Raw genomic sequence first — 23,882 nt, 5'->3', positions numbered from 1 at the left:
TGCCCTTGAGAAGGTGGTGGTGAGCCGCCTTCTTGAACTGCTGCAGTCCGTGTGGTGAAGGTTCTCCCACAGTGCTGTTAGGAAGGGAGTTCCAGGATTTTGACCCAGCGACAATGAAGGAACAGTGATATATTTCCAAGTCAGGATGGTGTGTGACTTGGAGGGGAACGTACAGGCGGTGTTGTTCCCATGTACCTGCTGCCCTTCTCCTTCTAGGTGGTAGAGGTCACGGGTTTTGGAGGTGCTGTCGAAGAAGCCTTGGCGAGTTGCTGCAGTGCATCCTGTGGATGGTACACACTGCAGCAACAGTGCACCGGTGGTGAAGGGAGTGAATGTTTAGGGTGGTGGATGGGGTGCCAATCAAGTTGGCTGCTTTGTCCTGGATGGTGTCGAGCTTCTTGAGTGTTGTTGGAGCTGCACTCACCCAGGCAAGTGGAGAGTGTTCCATCACGCTCCTGACTTGTGCCTTGTAGATGGTGGAAAGGATTTGGGGAATCAAGAGGTGAGTCACTCGCTGCAGAATACCCAGTCTCTGATCTGATCTATGTTTCCATCCAGTCCAGGATCTGTGTCTCACTCCAATCCAGTATCAGTGCCTCCCCCCAGTCCAGGATCCGTGTCTCTCTTCAGTCCAGGATCTGTGTCAATCTGCAGTCCAGGGTCTGTGTCTGCTTCCAGATTAGGATCTATGCCTCCCTCCAGTCCAGGATTTGTGTCTTCCTCCAGTCCAGGATCTGTGTCAATCTGCAGTCCAGAATCTAAGTCTGCTTCCAGTCCAGGATCTGTGTCTTCCTCCACTCCAGGTTTTGTGTCTCTCTCCATTCTCGGATGGACACTACAGACTTCCTACAAAAACTCAGCACCCACGGACCAGTTGAACCAGGAACACTTCTCACCACGATGGACGTCTCGGCACTCTACACCAGTATCCCCCACGATGACGGCATCGCTGCAACAGCATCAATACTCAACACCAACAACAGCCAATCTCCAGACGCCATCCTACAACTCATCTGCTTCATGCTGGATCACAATGTCTTCACCTTCGATAACCAGTTCTTTACCCAAACACGTGGAACAGCCATGGCGATCAAATTCGCACCCCAATACGCCAACATTTTCATGGACAAGTTCGAGCACGACTTCTTCACTGCACAGGACCTCCAACCAACGCTATACACCAGATACATCGACGACATTTTCTTCCTATGGACCCACGGCGAAGAATCACTGAAGAGACTACACGATAACATCAACAAGTTCCATCCCACCATCAAACTCACCATGGACTACTCCTCAGAATCGGTTTCATTCTTGGACACACGAATCTCCATCAAAGACGGGCACCTCAACACCTCACTCTACCGCAAGCCCACGGACAACCTCACGATGCTCCACTTTTCCAGCTCCCACCCTAACCACGTCAAAGAGGCCATCCCCTGTGGACAGGCCCTGCGAATACACAGGATCTGCTCAGACGAGGAGGAACACGATGGACACCTACAGACGCTGAAAGACACCCTCGTAAGAATGGGATATGACGCTCGACTCGTCGATCGACAGTTCCGACGGGCCACAGCGAAAAATTGCATAGATCTCCTCAGAAGACAAATACGGGACACAACCAACAGAGTACCCTTCATCATCCAGTACTTCCCCGGAGCGGAGAAACTACGCCATGTTCTTCGCAGCCTTCAACGTGTCATCGATGATGACGAACACCTCGCTAAGGCCATCCCCACACCTCCACTACTCGCCTTCAAACAGCGACCCAACCTCAAACAGACCATCATTCGCAGCAAATTACCCAGCTTTCAGGAGAACAGCGTCCATGACACCACACAACCCTGCCACGGCAACCTCTGCAAGACATGCCAGATCATCGACACAGATACCACCATCACACGAGAGGACACCACCCACCAGGTACATGGTTCATACTCCTGTGACTCGACCAACGTTGTCTACCTCATACGTTGCAGGAAAGGATGCCCCGGAGCATGGTACATCGGCGAGACCATGCAGACACTGCGACAACGGATGAACGGACACCGCACAACAATCGCCAGACAGGAGGGTTCCCTCCCAGTCGGGGAACACTTCAGCAGTCAAGGACATTCAGCCTCCGATCTTCGGGTAAGCGTTCTCCAAGGCAGCCTTCGAGGCACATGACAACGCAAAATTGTTGAGCAGAAATTGATAGCCAAGTTCCGCACCCATGAGGACGGCCTCAACCGGGATCTTGGGTTCATGTTACACTACATGTAATCCCACCAGCGAAAAAAAAGTTATCTGTTTTTAATACAACTGGTCATTCTCTCTCTTTCTCTGCCTTTCGGGTGTGTCTCTCTCTCTCTCTGTCTTTGTAATCTGACCGCTTGTGTACTCAGTATTCTTGGATGTAATGTTTCTCTGTCTGAACACCATCCAATCCTTTGATTGCTGTGATTATCTCTCTGCTGAGGTGTGATAAGGGGCAGTTGGAAAGATTATCTGTAATCACCAGGCATTGTTCTCTGACTATATATGCTGTGCCTTTATGGAACCCTTCACTCACCTGACGAAGGAGGAAAGCTCCGAAAGCTTGTGATTTCAAATAAAGTTGTTGGACTATAACCTGGTGTTGTACGACTGGTGTTGTACGACTCCTTACATTTGTCCATCCTAGTCCATCACCGGCATCTCCACATCATAGGATTTGTGTCTCTGTCCAATCCACAATCTGTGTTTCTCTCCAGTCCAGGATCTGTGTCTTCCACCAGTCCAGAATCCAGGACTCTCTTGAGTCTAGGCTCTGTGTCTCCCTCTCAGGCCAGGATCTGTGTCTCTCCCGAGTCCAGATCTGTGTCTCCCTCCAGTCGAGGGATTTTCTTATTATTTTTTACCTTTGCTCCTCCTTTTTTCATCAATGTTCTCCTCACCCTTCCTCCTCTTCTGAAGGCCGGCCTTGTTGGGCTATTATTACAGGGGCACTGGTTGGTCTCTAGTACCTCACCCAATCAGCCATTCATGACCCTAATCAGCAAATGTCAGCGGGCCTTTTGTCCGTAGGGAGCCATCACAACTCAGCCTCACCTGATGTCCACACGTGTACACTTGGGAGGAACAGGTGACTTTGGACCCATGGTTCCCAAAGCTCTCCACCAGTGGGATTTTTTCCTTGTGTCATGTGTGGGACTGTTGTAGTCTAATTGATAGAGATTGATAGCTATGATTAGTCAATAACTCCATTATCATTGTATCATGCGACTACCAGGATGGTAGAAGGTGAACTAGATGGACTTTGGTCTTTTTACATCCAGCAATTCCTATATTCCTATCTACACTTCCTGCAGGGTTCCATGGGCAGCGATCAGGAGCCAGACCCGAGCACATTTCTCCCTCGTGTCTACACATCTTATTGCTTATTGTTACTTTTTATTGTTATGAATAAAATATTTATAAACAAGAGTCCTGATGGGTGAGGGGTGTTCAGGGTCAGATGTTCAAACACCTCTCGAAATTCCTGTGACTTTTTTTACAGGACCACTCTTCCTTTCGAAGGAACGTTCCTCAGAACACAGAAACAAGGGGAAGTTCTCCAGAGCGGTCAGTTCTGCAATTCGACCAGTGAAAACCAATTAGTTGGGCCCGTGCTTCTAAAATGTTCACCGGGATATTTCAGTGACTAGTAGTAAAGTTATCGATAGACTAGCGACACACTTGGACTTGGCGTGTTAGAATTTTTATCGGACGAGACTGTTTTTCTTTTAATTTGCTTTATTTGAATTGTTCGACCAATGAAAGAAACAATGTTTCTATTTTGAACCTTATCTTGAAATTCCTATTTGAAGTAGTTTTGTTTTAATCTCATATCCAAACACCCCATGGAAAAAACCCCTGCCCGCCCCACTGAAAAGATTGATATTTTTTAGTTTTTAATCCATTCTAAAACACTGGTCCTACACTGTCAGCTTGGTTCAATCGGTAGCACTCTCACCCCTGAGTTAGAAGATTGTTGGTTGTTCCACCATGCACTTGAGCAGATAATCCAGGCTGACATTTCAGTGCAGTACTGAGGGTGAGCTGCACTGTTGGAGGTGCCGTCTTTCAGATGAGTTGTTAAACTGAGGCCCCATCTGCCCTCTCAGTTAGATGTAAAAGATCCCATTACACTCGTCAAAGAGCAAGGGAGTTCTCCCAATTATCCTGGCCAATATTTATCCCTCAACCAACACCGATAAACAGATTATCTGGTCATTTTATTTAATTTGGTAGAGGTCGCGGGTTTGGGAGGTGCTGTCTAAGAAGCCTTGGCGAGTTGCTGCAGTGCATCCTGTGGATGGTACACACTGCAGCCACAGTGCGCCGGTGGTGAAGGGAGTGAATGTTTAGGGTGGTGGATGGGGTGCCAATCAAGCGGGCTGCTTTGTCCTGGATGGTGTCGAGCTTCTTGAGTGTTGTTGGAGCTGCACTCATCCAGGCAAGTGGAGAGTATTCCATCACACTCCTGACTTGTGCCTTGTAGATGGTGGAAAGGCTTTGGGGAGTCAGGAGGTGAGTCACTCGCTGCAGAATACCCAGCCTCTGACCTGCTCTCGTAGCCACAGTATTTATATGACTGGTCCAGTTAAGTTTCTGGTCAATGGTGATCCCCAGGATGTTGATGATGGGGGATTCGGCGATGTTAATGCCGTTGAATGTCAAGGGGAGGTGGTTAGACTCTCTTTTTTTGGAGATGGTCATTGCCTGGCACTTGTCTGGCGCGAATGTTATTTGCCACTTATCAGCCCAAGCCTGGATATTGTCCAGGTCTTGCCGCATGCGGCTCGGGCTGCTTCATTATCTGAGGGGTTGCGAATGGAACTTAATACTGTGCAATCTTCAGCGAACATCCCCATTTCTCACCTTATGATGGAGGGAAGGCCATTGTTGAAACAGCTGAAGATGGTTGGGCCTAGGACACTGCCCTGAGGCTGTGATGATTGGCCTCCAACAACCACTACCATCTTCCTTTGTGCTAGGTATGACTCCAGCCACTGGAGAGTTTTCCCCCTGATTCCCATTTTACTCGGGCTTCTTGGTGCCATACTTGGTCAAATGCTGCCTTGATGTCAAGGGCAGTCACTCTCACCTCACCTCTGGAATTCAGCTCTTTTGTCCTGTTTGGACCAAGGCTGTAATGAGGTCTGGAGCCGAGTGGTCCTGGCGGAACCCAAACTGAGCATCGGTGAGCAGGTAATTGGTGAGTAAATGCCACCTGATAGCACTGTCGATGACACCTTCCATCACTTTGCTGATGATTGAGAGTAGACTGATGGGGCGGTAATTGGCCGGATTGGATTTGTCCTGCTTTTTGTGGACAGGACATACCTGGGCATTTTTCCACATTGTCGTGTAGATGCCAGTGTTGTAGCTGTACTGGAACAGTTTGGCTGGAGGCGCAGCTAGTTCTTGAGCACAAGTCTTCAGCACTACAGCCGGGATGTTCTCGGGGCCCATAGCCTTTGCAGTATCCAGTGCACTCAGCCGTTTCTTGATATCACGTGGAGTGAATCGAATTGGCTGAAGACTGGCTTCTGTGGTAGGGATATCGGGAGGAGGTCGAGATTGATCATCCACTCGGCACTTCTGGCTGCAAACGCTTCAGCCTTGTCTCTTCCACTCACGTGCTGGACTCCGCCATCATTGATGGATGGGGATGTTTACAGAGTCCTCTTCCTCCTCCCGTTAGTTGTTTAATTGTCCATCACCATTCACAACTGCAGAGCTTTGACCTGATCCGTTGGTTGTGGAATCGCTTAGCTCTGTCTCTCGCATGTTACTTCCGCTGTTTAGCATGCAAGTAAGTCCTGAGTCGTAGCTTCACCAGGTTAGCACCTCGTTTTTCGGTACGCCTGGTGCTGCTCGTCTGCACTCCTCTTTGAACCAGGGTTGATCCCCTGGCTTGGTTGGGAATGGTAGAGCTGAGGAATATGCCGGGTCATGACGTTACAGATCATGCTGGAATACAAGTCTGCTGCCCCATGGCACCTCATGGATGCCCAGTTTTGAGCTGCTAGATCTGTTCTGAATCTATCCCATTTAGCACGGTGGTCGTGCCACACAACACGTTGGATGGTGTCCTCAGTGCAAGGACGGGACTTCATCTCCACGAGGACTGTGCTAGTGGTCACTCCTACCTAATACTGTCATGGACAGCTAGATCGGTGAGGATGAGGTCAAGTAAGTTTTTCCCCCTCGTGTTGGTTCACTCACCACCTACCGCAGGTCCAGTCTGGCAGCTGTATCCTTCAGGGCTCGGCCAGCTTGTGTCACTAGTGGTGCTACTGAGCCACGTTTGGTGATGGACATTGAAGTGCCACCACCCAGAGTACATTCTGTGCCCTTGCTACCTCCAAGTAGGTATTCGACATTGGAGGAGGACTGATTCATAGTTGAGGGAGGGTGGTAGGCAGTAATCAGCAGGAGGTTTCCTTGCCCATGTTTGGGCTGATGCCATGAGATCCAGAGTCAATGTTGAGGACACCAAGGGCCACTTACCTCCTGACTGTATATTATTGTACTGCAAGGAGTCTGGGACGTTGGCTGAAAGGTATGATTCTGTGAGTATGGACTATGTCACGTTGTTGCTTGACAGCTCTCCCAATTTTGGTACAAGTCCCCAGATGTTAGTGACTGGGCTGGGCTTGCCTTTAGTCGTGTCTGGTGCCTAGTGGTCCGTCTGGTTTTATTCTTATTATGACTTCTTTTAGTGAGATTTTACAACTGAGTGGCTTGCTGGCCACTTCAGAGGGCAATTAAGAATCAACCACTTTGCTGTGGGTCTGGAGGCATATATAGGCCAGACCAGGTAAGGATAGTAGGTTTCCTTTCCTAAAGAGCATTAGTGAACCAGATGGGTTTTTACAACAATCCAGTCGTTTCATAGCCACCATTACTGATACTAGTATTTTAATTCCAGATTTTATTTAATTAATTGAATTTAAATTCCCCAGCTGCCATGGTGGGATTTGAACTCATGACGCCAGATTATTAGTTTAGACCTCCTGGATTACTAATCCATTTATATAACCACTATGCTACCGTACAACTGATGATTCATCTCATGCTGTTTGTGAGACCTTGTGTGTAAATTTATCTGCTGCGTTTTGCTGCTTAACAGTAGCTACACTTAAATAAAGTAATTAATGAGGATGAAACGTTTTGGGACATCCTGAGAATGTGATAAAGTGTTCCATAAATACAAGTCTTTCTGTAATTGGGAGGTTGTTGGGGAAATGCAGTTTTCAAAGGATCTCCTGGAAAATACAGCAAAATAGTTGAAAGGAACAATAGTTATTATCTACAGTGTGTCCATATATTTAAAGGACAGTTTAAGGGCACAGGTTATTTCGTTACTTTACCGAGACTATTGCAACATTTCCAGCACAGATTTGGTGCCAGATTGTCACCTGTGTTTACAGTACTTCATTACACTGTTATTTGTTGCCTTCTGGTCTGTTATTTTGTTTCATTATTTTAATCCCGTGCCTACACACACTTACAGTAACTTTTAATCTCAGATACAGCAGAAAATCGAAACTCTCATTTTTAATAGTTTTTGAGAAAATACATCCATTCCGGAGAATGACACGGCGCCACATTCTGGTGGGAACGTTAATCGCAATGGTGGCAAATTCCTCTGTGGGCTGTTTAACGGAGGTCTTAACGTATTTTAAAAGAAGCAAGTGAACGCCTTCTTGGAAATAGCAGAGAGAAGAGTTTAATCGGAGCTTTTTATTCCGACAACAACATCGCCCAGTGTAATATCCCAGTGTACAATCGCAATCGTTTCACTTCCTCCTCTTCCGTCCCTCATAAACGAATTCAGATGTATCCACTCCTGTTTTAATAAAGATAATCACTGGAATCTTCCATATCACCAACTATCTTCATTAATAAACTGTGCTCTTAAACATTCAATGTATTTCGGAGATGGACAATGCACATTTCCTGTTTTGATTTCTGTCCTGCCCACAGTTACAGTGTGAATCTCATACACTGTATATTTGGGGCAGGACCTGAGTTACAATCATCAGCTCGGGGTCTGTGTCTCCCTCCAGTGCTGTGGAGTCTCCCTGGCGGGATTACAGGAGCCGACATGTGCCCATATTTCCCTCAATGTAATATTTGCAGCCGATCATGTGATTTCCTATTTGGAGCCCGGTCATATGACGAGCCGCCAGCCCGGACCGCCCCATTCTTCACCATCCTCAGGGTTAAAACCACCTCTCTCCCTCTCTCCCTCTCAGTGTGACTGTCCGGCTCATTGGTAGCGATGGAGTCGCTTTGGCTGTTGCTTTGTGTGAGCGGCGCTCTCGGATATTTCTCTCCGGATGAAGTGCTGTCCTTGCCGGGTCTGAGTACCAGACTCAACTTCAGGCAGTGGTCCGGGTACCTGCAGGCGGCTCCTGGCAATCATCTCCACTACTGGTCAGTGACGGGGCTCCCCAGGAGAGGCTGGACAGCCAGCGCTGTGATTTGATGTGATGTTGGGGGGGGGTGGGAGAAGTTCAGAGGAGATGCTGCAATGTGACAGACTCTGTCAGGGATTTTTTTATTCAGTAATTATACTGTGGTTAAAGGAAATATTTTATTTTAGGACAGGTTGCAAATAGCAGTTTAAAGGGCAACCAACACTTCATGAGCAAACACTTGGCAAATCTTGTTTATTTTTGATTTGGAAGATTTTCAATGGCAATCGTGTTGTGTAACTGCTTTCAGAGTTTGCAATCAAATGAGAATGAAAAGGTTTGCCAAACATTTATTTTGTCCTGTTTAAGATGATGCCCCTTTAAGAGAGCACAAGCCTCTTTAACAGAGTTTTAAAACATCCATGAATCACTCAGGGGAGGGAGGTTATTATTTGAGAACCCATTACCAGATGCACAAGATGGATTTTTTGCTTAAATTTCTTCCTGAACTTTCTCTGCTGCCAATTGTACCCTATCGAAATATCATCAGGATGGGGTCTCTAATCATCGGTTAGAGGTGAGCTGGGGCATACAGATTGTCCCAGGACACTGCTCCTGCCCTGGCCTACCGTTATTCTGGGATTGCAGTCTCCCTTCTCTTCCCCAGAAGACCCTGGGCTCCTGAATCTCTACACAGGGTGACGTGTAACCAGCCCGCCCGGTCCTCCCCGACACGGGGTGACGTGTAACCAGCCCGCCCGGTCCTCCCCGACACGGGGTGACGTGCAACCAGCCCGCCCGGTCCTCCCCGACACGGGGTGACGTGCAACCAGCCCGCCCGGTCCTCCCCGACACGGGGTGACGTGCAACCAGCCCGCCCGGTCCTCCCCGACACGGGGTGACGTGCAACCGGCCCTCCCCGACACGGGGTGACGTGCAACCGGCCCTCCCCGACACGGGGTGACGTGCAACCGGCCCTCCCCGACACGGGGTGACGTGTAACCGGCCCTCCCCGACACGGGGTGACGTGTAACCGGCCCTCCCCGACACGGGGTGACGTGTAACCGGCCCTCCCCGACACGGGGTGACGTGTAACCGGCCCTCCCCGACACGGGGTGACGTGTAACCGGCCCTCCCCGACACGGGGTGACGTGTAACCGGCCCTCCCCGACACGGGGTGACGTGTAACCGGTCCTCCCCGTCCTCCCTGAGTGGCCGAGCCCTTCAAAGGCGAGTTGGGCCACTTGCTGGCAGGGGCGGAGATTGCGTCTCATAAAAGGGGGTGAAAGAGCCGGTAATGTAAGTGTGTCCAATGTGGTCTCCTGGACTAGTTTTGATCGCCTAAGGGGGTCGGCGAGGAATCGTCCAAATTCTCTTTTTTTTTTTCCCCCCCCCCCCCCCCCCCACTGAATTCAGTTTTTATCTGTTTTTCTGCCTTTGGCAGGTGATTACACAGCTGCTGGTGGGGAGAGGGTCTAATCACGATACTTCAGACATCACTCGAGGGGCAGGCTTGATGGACCAGATGGTCTTTCCCTGCTTGTTATTTTTGTACATTCCTGCTTCTGATAAGCAGGTGTCTCTGATGGAGAGACTCTTGTGATTTAATGTACCTAAAACAAGGATTTCTAAATGACATTCTCTGAATTCTACATCCGGTGACCATTCTTCAACTGCGATCCTGGACTGAGAGTGGCAGGGGGTAATCTTGGGAGGGGCACTGGAAGACATGCAACAATTGGCTCATGTGCCTCTTGGCTAAGGGAAATTAGCCAGAGTCCCTGCTCCTGATCACTGTAGGAACATAGGAGGCGGCCATTCAGCCCCTTGGGCCTGTTCCACCATTCATTGAGCTCACGGCTGATCTGCACCTCAACCCCATTTACCCAACTTTGCTCCATGTCCATTGATACCCCTACCCAAAGAAAATTGATCAATCTCAGTCTCGAAAGCTCCAATTGTTCTCCAGCATCCACCTGCTGGAAAGTACACACACCGTGTGTGTTGTGTGGAGCAGGCACTGGTGGCCAGAGCCCCAGGAAGGAGTTAACTGGAAGATACTTGGCAAAGAACAAATGCACAAAAATCTGCGTCACGAAAGGGGAAGTGAGAAATAAAGTTTTTATTTTAAGAAACAGAGACGTACAAATCACAACATGGAAATGGGTCGTTTACCCCGTCAAGTCCGTGTTGGTGTTTATCCTTCACACGAGCAGTAGCCTAATCCCATGTGCCTGCCTTTGTTCCCTTATCCCTTCATCCAGCTATCTAACCTCAATTTAAATATTGGCATGGTCTTTGCTTCAATCAGAAGAGCTTTGGTGTTGACTGTCCAGGACTGGATGGATTGTGTCCATATAATGCACCCAGCTCGAGGAATACTGCAGGCCCAATTAACACACCGCTCCTCCCTTCCGTGACGGGTCAGTCAATGGTCTTCCACATTCCACGTTGGAGAGGGGAACTAGAAAATGGTGCTTGGCCTTGGGACTCTGATCTGTGTGGGGTGGGGGGAAGAAGAAGAGGAAGAGGAGGTGAGATTCTGCCATGTAATTGGAGAACTTGAGTAGCGAGCTGGTGGATTCCCAGGTACGCCCCATGTAAAGCAGTGAGACAGAGCAGGGAGTTTCCTGCATGATCACTGCATTCCGGTTGCAGCCCAGTGGGATCAGTTTCAAACACTGGCTGCTCTCCAGCTTCAACTGATGGAGGTGATCTTGGGCAGAAGCCAATGGCTCCGTCAGTCCCAGCATTTCAATCGCGGAGTGCTCGGCCAAATTTACATTGAATAAAACACCGGACAGTTATTTAAGGCGACGTCCTTTACAATCCATTAAATCTAATTTTTAAAAACCCTCTGTAAACCACTGCTGTTATTTTGCCAAATGCAAACCCAGGCATGGGGGGTGTGGGGGTGAGAGGGTGGGGGGAGGGATATGGTTTGGGGAATGGGGACATGGCTTGAGGTCTGAGATGTCCTCATCTGTGGCTGGTCTTGAAACAGATTTCAATGATAACTTTCGTAACTAATGACCGGGAATAGCTTATAACCAGTAATAACTAATAAGGAGAGACTGAGTAGAATGGGCCTGTACTCTGGAGTTTAGAAGAATGAGAGGTGATCTCATTGAAACATATAAGTTTCTGAGAAAGCTTGACAGGGTAGATGCTGAGAGATTGTTTCCCCTGGCTGGAGAGTCTAGAACTAGGGGACGTAGTCTCAGGATAAGGGGCGGCCATTCAAGACTGAGATGAGGAGGAATTTCTTCACTCAGTGTTGTGAATATTTGGAATTCTCTACCCCAGATGCCTGTGAATGCTCAGTCGTTGAGTATATTCAAGACTGAGATCGATAGATTTTTGGACTCCAAAATCCTGGAATTCCCTACCTAACCCCATCGGGAGAAAATTGACAGAATTATGTTTCTTCACACCTCAGATTCACAAGGGAGGATTATTTGCGCCAGGCGCTGTTATTTTAAGGTGGGCTTTAGGCCATTGAAAGCCCGCCCATTGGGAAATTTCCCTTCTACCGTCCGGTTTACATCTTACAACTTTGTGGAAAACTCACTCAAAAGATGGTCTCTTGGAACCAAACGTAAGATCATCTCCTGCCTAAGCATTGGTGAATCCATTGTTGGGTGCAGGTATTTTCCAATCCCTGATGCCCCTCCCTCGGGTATCAGTATTTGAAATGCCGCTGTAGTTTTATCAAGGTCTTGCTGCATTCTTTAATGAACCTTAAAAGCAGCAGAGAAAATCCCTGCATTCCAGGTATGATCTCGCCACCCCAGCCCCATGACCCCAGTACTCCCCTCCCCCCCCCCCCCCCCCCCCCCCATGTTCTGCCCCTTGTTCAGTTGGGACTTGGCAAAATCTGCCTGCTCCCCAACCCCTGGAGCTGGCAATTTACTCTGAACCAGCTGGCCGACAGCTGATGGGGATGTGGGTCTCTGGCAACAGCTCTGCTCGCAGGGTCTGATCAGGTTGCACATTTCAAGTCTGTAAAATCTAGCATTGGAAATGGGAACATTTCTCACTGTTTTTCTGTCAGTTGATGTGACTTAAGAGAGAGACAGTCAACATGTCTGCCTCCTCACCTGCAGGCAGGCAGCACTCACCTGTGTTCAAATGGCCGTTATTCATGTGTGAGCCTAGGTAGGAGAGTCGGTTGGCTCTTCAACTGTGGAGAGCATCACAGCTGGGCTGCAAATGCACCCTCACAGCTGTGGGTCATCGTTGGCAATTGGGAGCGATTTTGTTTTTGCCTTCTCTCCTAGCGGAGGTGCTGAGATCAGTTAACTCAGCAATGAGCAGGAATGGAATTGGGGCTTTCCAATCTGTGTGGCTTATTGTAAGTAGGAAGCTGTTGCTGACTTGTGCTGTTACAGCTGAGGGTTTATTTCCTGCAGAGATTAGAACCCCACACTTGTACTACTGAGTTAAAGCTGAAGTGAGATTTCAGTTTTTTTCTGCAGGGATTTGTTCTCTTTCACTCGCTCTTCCCCCCTCGTCTACTTGTTCCCTCTTGGCTTCGTACATGCTCCCTCACTCATCCTCGCTCTCCCTTGCTGTGTTACTCACTCTCCTGCTCTTCCTCACTAACTGTTTCTCACACTCACTCTCACTCTCACCTCTCTTGCTCTGTCAGTCATTCTCACTCTCTCGCCCTTCCTCACCATCTGTTTCTGGGTGATGCTGGCAAGGCCGGCATTTATTGCCCGTTCCTAGTTGCTCTGAGAAGGTGGCCGTGGACAGCTTTCTTGAAGCGCTGCCACGATGGGGTTAGTTAGGGAATTCCAGGCTTTTGACCCAGCGACAATGAAGAGACAGCAGCCATAAAAATCCAAGCCGGAATGGTGTGTGACTTTGAGGTGATCGTGTTCCTGGGACATTGCTGCTCTTGTCCCTCGCAGGTAGAGGTCGCAGGGGAGGAGAGTGCTGTTGTGGTAACTTTGGCGAGCTGCTGCAGTGCATCCTATAAACCGTACACACTGCAGCCACGGTGCACCAGGGATAGAGGGAGTGGATATTGAGTCCAATGTTGTCTCTAGGTGAAACAAGACAACCTCCTACTTGCACCAAGGCTTTGTGCAATGGCAGTGAGCTGGACGTAGATGAGATCATTGGAATTCAATGCTTGTATCAGGCCCAGATTTCTACGGGGTTAATGGTGCTGGGAAACCTTTTGAAAGTGCAGCCTAAGTACGCTGGTTGGTCATAAGAACAGCATGACCTGTCTTTAATGTCACTGTGACCGTGGTCAGAAGATACCAGATGTTATGTAAACTATTGGCAAGTGTCTACTGTCTGTGTGAACGGCCTTTCCTCCAGTCAGCAGTTTGTGCCCAGTTGCAACATCAGGAAATCAAAGGGAATGGACGAGGCCCTTAATGCAGCTCGTCACCAGGGTTCCCAACAATAAGAGAAAACAGAAAGGGAAGAACGTGCATTTCTAAAGCGTCTTTCACAACCTCGGGATGTCCCAAAGTGCTTCACAGCCAGTTAAGCATTTTTGAAGTGTACTCACTGTTGTAATGTAGGAAACACGGCAGCCAATTTGCACACAGCAAGTTCCCACTAACAGCAATGAGATAATGATCAGATAATCTGTTTTTAGTGATGTTCGTTGAGGAATAAATATTGGCCAGGATACTGGGGAGAACTCCCCTGCTCTTCTTCAAAATAGTGGCTATGGGACCACCTGAGAGGGCAGGCGGGGCTTTGGTTTAACGTCTCATCCAAAAGACGGCACCTCCGACAGTGCAGCACTCCCTCAGTACTGCACGGGGAGTGTTGGCCCAGATCATGTGCTTAAGTCTCCGGAGCAGGGCTTGATTCCATAACCTGCAGACTGGAGACGAGAGTATGATCACTGAGCCGTAGCTGACACCTAGATGAGATAAGTCAAGACGTAGCGATTTAGGTGACACCAAGGTTAGATTTTTAAAAACCTGAAGATTGTAGAAAGAAGGGAAGGATCTTTCATGAGCTGGTGTAGGATAAAGTGCGATGAGTCTTAATTTCAACACAGTGAGGATCTAGGAAGGAGGAAGAACAACTTGGGCAGGGTATTTAGAACTTATTAGGAACAACAATGGAAAGTTAAGGGGGCAGTAACCATGGCAGCACTGATTAAAATAGAGACAAGCCGGGTTGCAATAGGAGGCTGGAGTTCAGAGTGATCCCCTATCAGATGACAAGCTGCGGCCTGATTGATTTTTGCCTAGGATGCCTCAGCTGGATTTTTATAAACGTTTAATATTTCTGTAATGCTAGATTCAGTATTTTTCTCAACAATAATCTCGCAGCCTGGATGCAAGCTTCTTACAGAGGTGATTTGAAATGCCAATTGGTTATTCAAAAGGAGCATTGTTAATGTACAATCTCAAATATTTTAGGCAATTGCCTAAATGGTCCCGGATGTTGTTCATTCCATAGACACAGCAGGGGGCTTAGCTGCACAGACCCCAAGGAGCCGCTTTCTCCTATGCCAAAGGATAGGTGTATATCTGAGTAGTAACTTCAATGAACAGGTCAGTGGACAAAGCCCCCCTTCCCCATTTTACAAACTTAAGAGTGAGCTGTTCCCAGAATTAGCTCACTCTCTCTAACACTAACATAGAGGACAAGAAGCTGTCTGTTTTGAAAATCTGAACCAGCTTGACTTTGCAAGGCTAAACGAGAGAAGGTAAGTCCATGCAAGGTGTGTTTTATTATGTTTCACAACTAAGGAGAGTTGGGGAATAGATTGTTCTCTCTGACAACGGTTCCTGATTATTCCATAAGGTATGTGAATAAAACAGTCAATGGTCCAAAGCCAGTGCCTATCCTAGGTAGTTTACTGAGTTAATCGATTCACCTTTCATAGAGAAGACTGCATGGGATGGCATGCATCATATTTCAGTAGTCAGTATATGGAGTAAAGTTCTTTGTCATGATCCCTGGATCATACTATCAATTACCTAGATATTTGGTAGAAAAGGGTACACTCCAGATTGTAGGGGACATAAGGCCCACTTATGGGAGTGATTGGTGACACTGAATCTGAGCCAATATTTAGTGCAAAAAGTCCAAGAGTTATGTCTGTGTTTTCTTGTACCCTGTGTGAGAGAGAGGGGTTAGAAGAGTAGGATTCAAGTCTTGGACGGACTTGGGATTTATAGAAAATGGAGGGATTTTGAAGGGGGAAAATAAGTAGTTGATCTGAAAGAAACCTAAGATGCCTAGAGGGAGATCTACTAAAGGAAGAGATGTAGAAGTTCCACTTAAGATCAGATGAACACCCAAGAAGGTTGATAGATGCAGAAGGACAAAGGTTTGAGCCATCTGGTGAGTGTTGGGACAGTCATTATCCTTTTACTTCAGTGTGGGCTTGAGACAGAGTTGTCCAATCAATAATCTTTATTTATCAAATGAATATAAACCCAACATAAACAGTACTTGAGATAGGCACCTTTTTATACTCACAAGTGATGAACTCATTGGGGGTTTGTGACCTAAGCCCTCTGACCCCTCATCAATACTATTTTAGAGTTCATACAGATTCCCGGTGTGCCCTATCTTTATACAGTTCAGTATATAAGGTTAACGTAAAGTTGTTATGTACTGTGGGCATGCTTGTGTACTGTTAGCACGTACACCAGCAGTCACATTGGCAAGTTCCCAGGCTCACTCTTTATTGTTCTGCAGACGTTTCACACGCTCGAGTGGTCAGGCCGACTTTGTGGGGGCAGCACCTTCGTATCTCAGATATTTCTCACACTCCAGCATCTGCTCGGCCCTGAATTATCACCACCAGACATGTTGTCACCTCGCTCTCTCTCTCAACATCATGCTCCCAGCTTTCCACTCTCAGCACTCAAAGCCCCCTGTTAACCCTATAATAACTACCACTAGTCTACCATACTTACCATCCCTATCAGTGGTACCTGTTGGTTAAACTCGCAAGAAGGAAGTGAAAATTGTCCAAGGTTGCCACCCCTGATCGCTGTCTAGTGACCATAGCCACATAAAGAGCAGGAGAAGGCCATTCAGCCCCTCGGGTCTGCTCCGCAATTCAATGAGATCATACTTGCCTATGATCCATATCCCTTGATACCCTAACACAACAAAAATCAATTGATCTCCAACCTTAATGTGACGAAGTGCATCCTAACTTTGCTTTGGAATGGCCTAGCTCTAATTTTAACATTATCCCCTTGTTCTGGATTCCCCCGCCAGTGAAAATAGTTTCTCCTTATCTACCCTATTGAGTCCCTTTATCATTTTAAACACCTTGATCAGATCATCCCTGCTGGAAAGTGCGTCTGTGTGTCGACTTTCGGTGAGGACGGGGATCAAAGGTTTCAGAAGAGGACGTGGAGAAGTGGTCCTGATGGGTGACTCTCCTTCAAAGGGGTTAAGTCCAACCCAACGGCCTATAAAAGAAGTTCCTCTCCTCTCCGTGGTCTTGCAGGGTCCTCAGTATTAATTCCAACGTGTTTTGTGTCTGCAGGTTTGTGACGTCACAGAAGGACCCGGCCACCGACCCTCTGCTCCTATGGCTGAATGGCGGACCAGGGTGCAGCTCCTTGGATGGATTCCTTTCTGAAAATGGACCTTTGCACGTAAGAACTCCCGTTACTGGAGAGCGAGGAGTGAGGTTCACTGTTGGCTGATCTCAGTATAGGCCCTACTGTTAGTTTTAACCCCCCGGGCTGACGGGAAGGGAACAGCCAGGGGTTCTGTCACGGTCACTCTCCACTGACTCCTGCTGGAAAGTGCACGTATGGACATTGGGTGAGGATAGGTGATGCCCCATGTAATTGAATAGCTTGCCACCATTTAATGCCCAGGCTTGTAGGTGAAGAATGGCCATTAGTGAGGAGGATCCATCACAGTCAAGCCTGGTTCTGTCCAGACCCAATCTCACTTACCAGCTTGGGTGCTGGAACAAGATTGGGAAACCTGGGCCTTGGGTGGGGTCTGGAGGGTGAGGGGGTGGGTTCATGTTGCAAGGTCACATCCTGTTGACTACAATGCGTTTGCTTCCAGGTGAAGGATGACGGCAGCACACTCTACATCAACCAGTACAGCTGGAACAAGGTGGCCAACGTGTTGTATCTGGAGTCCCCGGCTGGGGTCGGCTTCTCCTATGCTGATGATAAAATCTACGCGACTAACGATAACGAGGTATTACCCGGCGTACCCGCCCTGAGCCCGGCGTACCCGCCCTGAGCCCGGCGTACGCGCCCCGAACATAGGACATCCCAGGTGGCAAGAACCGGGGTGGGGGCCGGGGGGTCCTGTGTAGGCACAATTCACCACCTACCGGAGAGAAGGGGGTAGAAATGTGCTTGTAAATTGCAAAAGATCCAGTTCCTGAAGTCCGGGGTCATTTATTTCTGGCGTTCAACAATCGATGTGTCACCGAGTAGCTGCCATTGACCATCCCCTCTGGACTGTCGATTTAGACTGACGTTGTGCTACCTGCACCTTTACACACCCCAGCCTCTTGCACCTGTTATTTTTCTTCATTGAGACACCTTGGCCTAATGCTCTTCTCTTCTCCCCCCGCCCTGGTTTCTGCCCTCTTTCCTGCTGCTGCCATTCCTCACCCCAGTTTTGGGCACTTGCCCCCATCGCGCAGCTTGAATTGTATTTTTCCAGTTCCCGAGCACATTGAAACATCTCACTGCACTTCATACGATGAGTGGTCTCGTGACATGGCGACTGTTGCTATGTCTGTGAGCATGTGATCTTTCTGAGCACCAATGACCTGGGCCGGACTGTTCTTGTTTTTAAATTGGATGTGTTTCCTGTCTGTAAAGGGGAGGAGCTTCTCTTCCCCCTCTAGGGCACTTCACCCTGCGCTTGCTCGGTTTACAATCCAAAAGACCAGCTCTTGGCCCAACTTTCCCGCTGGGAAAAGGGAGCAGGATTTGGCCGAGGTAAACCATAGGTTTCGGCTTCCCAGCAACGGTGTGAGGCAGCTTATGAAACCGAGACACCACAATAGAAAAAGCATTTAAAGGATTTAATCGTTAGGCAAATAACACACCCAGAAATCTGGCCTCCAGTACCATAACTACAATCTACTGACCGAACCAAACTTCTTCTGTTATATTTTTTTAAGTGATGAGAAACTATTAAATGTTGGTGTTCAGAGGGATTTAGGTGTCCTCATACAAGAAACACAAAGTTAGGATGCAAAGTTAGGGTACAGCAGGCAATTAGGAAAGCAAATGGCATGTTAGCCTTTATTGCAAAGGGGTTGGAGTACAAGAGTAAGGAAGTCTTACTACAATTGTACAGGGCTTCAGTGAGACCACACCTGGAGTACTGTGTACAGCATTGGTCTCCTTTCTAAGGAAGGAGATACTTGCCTTAGAGGTGGTGCAACAAAGATTCACTAGATTAATTCCTGGGATGAGAGGGTTATCTTATGAGGAGGGGTTGAGTAGAATGGGAGGTGATCTCATTGAAACAAGATTCTGAGAGGTCGTGACAAGGTAGATGCTGAGATTGTTTCCCCTGGTTGGAGAGTCTAGAGCTAGGGGGCATAGTTGCAGGATAAGGGGTCGGCCATTTAAGACTGAGATGAGGAGGAATTTCTTCACTGAGGGTTGTGAATCTTTGGAATTCTCTACCCCAGAGGGCTGTGGATGCTGAGTCATTGAGTATATTCAAGGCTGAGATTGATAGATTTTTGGACTGTATGGGGATTGGGCAAAAAGTGGAATTGAGGTCAGAGATCAGCTATGATCTTATTGAATGGTGGAGCAGGCTCGAGGGGCCGTATGGCCTACTCCTACTCCTATTTGTTATCTCCTGCTTCAATAAATACAGTTCATCAATCATTGGAAGTCTAGGAATGTAGGACACAGGAAAGTACCAGAAAATACTCCTTTGCCTATCTGGGAGGTTCCAAAATATCACCCACTCCCTCAAATATCCATCCAATTCTCCCTTAAGTTTTCCTGCACTGCCTGCGTCCCCTGGGCAGTCCATTTCATACATTCACCACCCTCTTGAAGTACTTATAGAAAGAACTTGCAATTATATAGTGCCTTTCATGACCTCAGGACTCCCAAAGTGCTTTACAGCCAATGAAGTAATTTTGAAGTGTAGTCACTTGTAATGTGGGAAATGCGGCAGCCAATTTGTGCACAGCAAGATCCCACAAACAGCAATGGCGTGGTTGGGGGGTGGGGGGGGGTGGAATTCCAGAAGTACAGGTTTCTCCGATGTCCTTACGGTTTTGGCGTAAGGACGTCGTTTTTTTGTTCATATCCCGCCCCTCAGGCCTGATTGACAGGCTGGGCCTCAGTCATATGGGAGAAGAGCCAGGAAGCAGATTCGAGCAGGTAAGTCTTAGATTGGGGGGGGGGGGGGGGGGTCAGGGGTCATCGGGGGCTCTGAGATCGTCGTGGGGGGATGGGTGGTGTCGGAGATCATGTGTGGGGGGTTGCTGCAGGTAGGCTTGTTGAGCCTGGGGGAAGCACTCCTGCTCTTCCGGGCCCACAAGCCGTGCTCTAAAGGCACCTACCTGCTATTTCGGGCCTTCTCGCCTCCTCTTATGTGGCGTGAAGGAGAAGGCCCGGGAATCAAAAATAAAAAAAAACTGTTAAAATGGAGGCCTGCAGCCTCTTTGAAAGCTTTTAGTGACCGACCCGCCTCCTGAGACTATTTGGTTGCCTGCCCCTCGTCCCATCTCCGTTAAAACCGGAAATGGGCGGGTTGGGGATGGGTTTTAGATTTTAAAAATTTTTACTAGTTAAATGGTATTTGCCACTCAAATTTCCTCCATCTAGATATTGGGAAGACCGAAGCCATTGTTTTTGGTCCCCACCACAAACTCAATTCCCTAGCCACTGACTCCATCTCTCTCCCTGGCCACTGTCTGAGGCTGAACCAGACCGTTTGCAACCTTGGCGTCCTATTTGACCCTGAGATGAGCTTCTGACCCCATATCCACTCCATCACCAAGACCACCTACTTCCACCTCTGTAACATCGTCTGTCTCCGCCCCTGCCTCAGCTCATCTGCTGCTGAAACTCTCATCCACGCCTTTGTTACCTCCAGACTGGACTATTCCGACGCTCTCCTGCCATCTTCCACCCTTCATAAACTTGAGCTCATCCAAGAACTTTGCTGCCCGTATCCTAACTCGCACCAAGTCCCGTTCATCCATCACCCCTGTGTTTACTAACCTACATTGGCTCCCAGTCCGGGAAGTTCTCTATTTTAAAATTCTCATCCTTGTTTTCAAATCCCTCCATGGCCTCGCCCCTCCCTATCTCTGTAACCTCCTCCAACCCTCCGAGATCTCTGCGCTCCTCCAATTCTTGCCTCTTGCGCATCCTGATTTTAATCGCTCCACCATTGGCGGCCGTGCCTTCAACTGCCTAGGCCCTAAGCTCTGGAATCCCCTCCCTAAACCTCTCTGCCTCGCCACCTCTCTCTCCTCCTTTAAGATGCTCCTTAAAACCTTCCTCTTTGACCAAGTTTTTGGTCACCTGTCCTAATTTATCCTTATGTGGCTCGGTGTCAAATTTTAACGCTCCTGTGAAGCACCTCTGGACATTTTACTACCTTAGAGGTGCTGTAAAAATGCAAATTATTATTTAATTAGCCCACCTTACCAAACTATCCACTTTCTTGTATGTATTGTTTGCCTCTTCCCTATTGTTTGGTGTTACCTGCAAACTAAAACACCTTCATTTCTGTCCTCAGCAGTGATCCCTGCGACACTCGATAGTGATCTTTGCCACACTGATGCTGCTACCTTCACAACCACTCTCTGCTTTCTCTAGTTTAATCAATTTTCAATCCAACTCAGAAGTTCCCCCCCCACCTATTCCATGCCTTCCTTCTTTGTAGGCTGCTCACTTGTTTGGCAGTAGTGTCATAAGCCTTGCTGAAATCTGAACATATCAAATATATCAGATCCACAGAATTTCACGTGTTCTGTAGCTGAGATATATCTAGTTAGTGCACTGTTTATTTCCCTTCCCTAGTCCCATTACCTTGTTGTCCACATTAAAGAGGAGACTTTCAACTGAGGCTTTTATTCCTGCTTTCAAAAAGAAAGTCCTTTCATTTATATAGCATCTTTCATGACCTCAACGTCCCAAAGTGCTTTACAGTCAATTTGAAGTACAGTGACTGTTATAATGTAGGAAACACAGCAGCCAATTTGTGCATAGCAAGATCCCACAAATAGCAATGTGATAATGACCAGATAATCTGTTTTAGTGATGTTGGTTGAAGGTTAAATATTGCCCAGGACACCAGGGAGAACTCCCCTGTTCTTCTTCAAATAGTGTCATGGGATCTTTTACACCCAACTAAGAGATGAGACATTAAACTGAGGACCCGTCTGTCCTGACAGTGTAGCACTCCCTCAGTACTGCACTGGAGTGTCGGCCTGGATTATGTGCTCGAGTCTCTGGAGTGGGACTTGAACCTTCTGACTCCAGAGTGAGAGTACCACCCACTGAGCCACGGCTGACACCCTAAAGACTTGGAATATGACAGAACTCTGTCCCAAAGTTATTGGGGCAGCTGACCATCCTTAGCCCAGCATGTCGATCCTCTATCGATCTTTGACCTTTCACCCCACGGGAAGAGCAGCACTAACCCCCGAGCCTGTGTTCCCCTCCCCCTCCCCTCTCAGGTTGCAGAGAACAACTACCTGGCCTTGCAGGATTTCTTCAACAAGTTCCCCAACTTCAGGAGGAACGACTTCTACGTGATCGGCGAGAGTTACGGGGGGATCTACACTCCGACCTTGAGCCTGACGATCATGAACGGGGCAGCTAACATTAACCTCAAGGTATTTACACTCCGACCTTGAGCCTGACGATCATGAACGGGGCAGCTAACATTAACCTCAAGGTATTTACACTCCGACCTTGAGCCTGACGATCATGAACGGGGCAGCTAACATTAACCTCAAGGTATTTACACTTCAGTGACCCTGCGGTTTTGAGCCCGTTAGTGATTGGGTGGAACATCCCAGCTATAGTCTGTATCCCTGCCCCTATTGCTGCAGTCTAACAGTGGGATTCAAGCATTTACTGAAGGGTCTGTTGGTGTGGAGAAAGAGAGAAGAGCCTCTATTTTCATTCAGCACTTTATCAGAACCTCAGGATGTCTCAAAGTGCCTCGTAGCCAATGAAGTATTTTTTTGAAGTGTAGTCGCTGTTGTAGTACAGGAAACACGGCAGCCAATTTGTGCACCGCAAGCTCCCACAAACAGCAATGTGATAATGACGACTAGATAATCTGTTTTAGATGTTAGTTGAGGGATAAATATAGGAAGAACTCCCCTGCTGTTCTTCGAAATAGTACTGTGGGATCTTTTACATCCACCTGAGAGGGCAGACAGGGCCTCGGTTTAACGTCTCACCCGAAAGACGGCACCTCCAACAGTGCAGCACTCCCTCAGTACTGAGCTGAAGTGTCGGCCTAGATTATGGGCTCAAGTCTCTGGAATGAGGCTTGAACCCACGACCTTCTGACTCGGAGGCGAGAGAGCTACCACTGAGCCAAGGCTGACATTAAAAGCGTAAGATGTAATTATTTGGTGGCTCAGTGGGCAAATGCAGTGTGTGGTCGAGCAGTGCAGACCGGGAGGGTCCCACACCGATCCCTGGTCGCTGCTGTGTTAGCTCATCGCAGCTGAGGTGGGGGGGCAGTTGGCCTCAGTATCCCGTGGAAGAGGGTTGTTGGGGTCGGGGGTCAGAGGGTTCCAGCTTCTTGAGGTGACGTTCTGTTCTGTGTTGTAGGGGTTTGGAGTCGGGAACGGATTGAGCAGCACATACTACAACGACCAGTCACTTGTCTACTTCGCATACTACCATGGACTCATTGGGCCAACGTGGGTAACCCGTTCGAACCCCTAAACGGGATATATTAGATCAACAGGCGGGTGTACGTGAGGTTGGCCTTAAAGGGGCATTGTCCCCCTCTTGAAACGCTGCACTGAAAAGTCGTCAGCCCTGTTCAATGTGGGACGAGCCTTTTTCCCGTTGAAGCAGCCGGGCGCCCATTGCGAGCGGTGTCAGCGGCTGCAACGGGACCGATGGTTTTCGATTGGATTGGTCACTGCCATCGTGGGTTCCGATTGGTCAGTGGCTGCCGTGACACGCCTGGGCTGAGTCACGGTGTCGCCTTTAGTTTGCGATATCCGGCAGTTTTCTGCGGCACAAAAACGCCATAGAAGTATCAGCACCGATAAAGAAACTAAAATCAACAAAACTGTCTTCTTGTTGTCGGTTCAATGTTCAGAAAAAATAAAATAATACCTGTTGAATTTTGAAGCCAAGTAATTATAACCCAACAGTGTTTTGTTGACCGTTAGAAAAGGTAAATGTTAATCACTTACACATGTGAGATTCTAGTTTCTAACACCTATGATACAGAGAGAACAAAACAAATCGAAACAGAAAGGCAGACAGT

The 23,882-nt window shown here is 48.2% G+C and overlaps 1 protein-coding gene across 1 annotated transcript in view; it reads left to right on the top strand.

Moving 5' to 3' along the window:
• The first annotated feature begins 8,203 nt into the window (after nt 1–8,203).
• si:ch211-122f10.4 (cathepsin A-like) overlaps nt 8,204–23,882 on the top strand; it is a 35,398-nt gene continuing 19,719 nt past the window's right edge. The window contains exons 1-5 of the mRNA XM_067997622.1: nt 8,204–8,454; nt 16,933–17,044; nt 17,472–17,609; nt 22,096–22,254; nt 23,210–23,301. Coding sequence (XP_067853723.1) covers nt 8,300–8,454; nt 16,933–17,044; nt 17,472–17,609; nt 22,096–22,254; nt 23,210–23,301 — 656 coding nt within the window. The 5' untranslated portion in view covers nt 8,204–8,299. The remainder of the gene's footprint in view (nt 8,455–16,932; nt 17,045–17,471; nt 17,610–22,095; nt 22,255–23,209; nt 23,302–23,882) is intronic.

This window comes from Heptranchias perlo, chromosome 16 (assembly GCF_035084215.1).
Source record: "Heptranchias perlo isolate sHepPer1 chromosome 16, sHepPer1.hap1, whole genome shotgun sequence".
NCBI lineage: Eukaryota > Metazoa > Chordata > Chondrichthyes > Hexanchiformes > Hexanchidae > Heptranchias > Heptranchias perlo.
The sequence above is the reverse complement of the archived record's forward strand: the minus strand, read 5'-3'. Positions and strand labels throughout refer to the sequence as shown.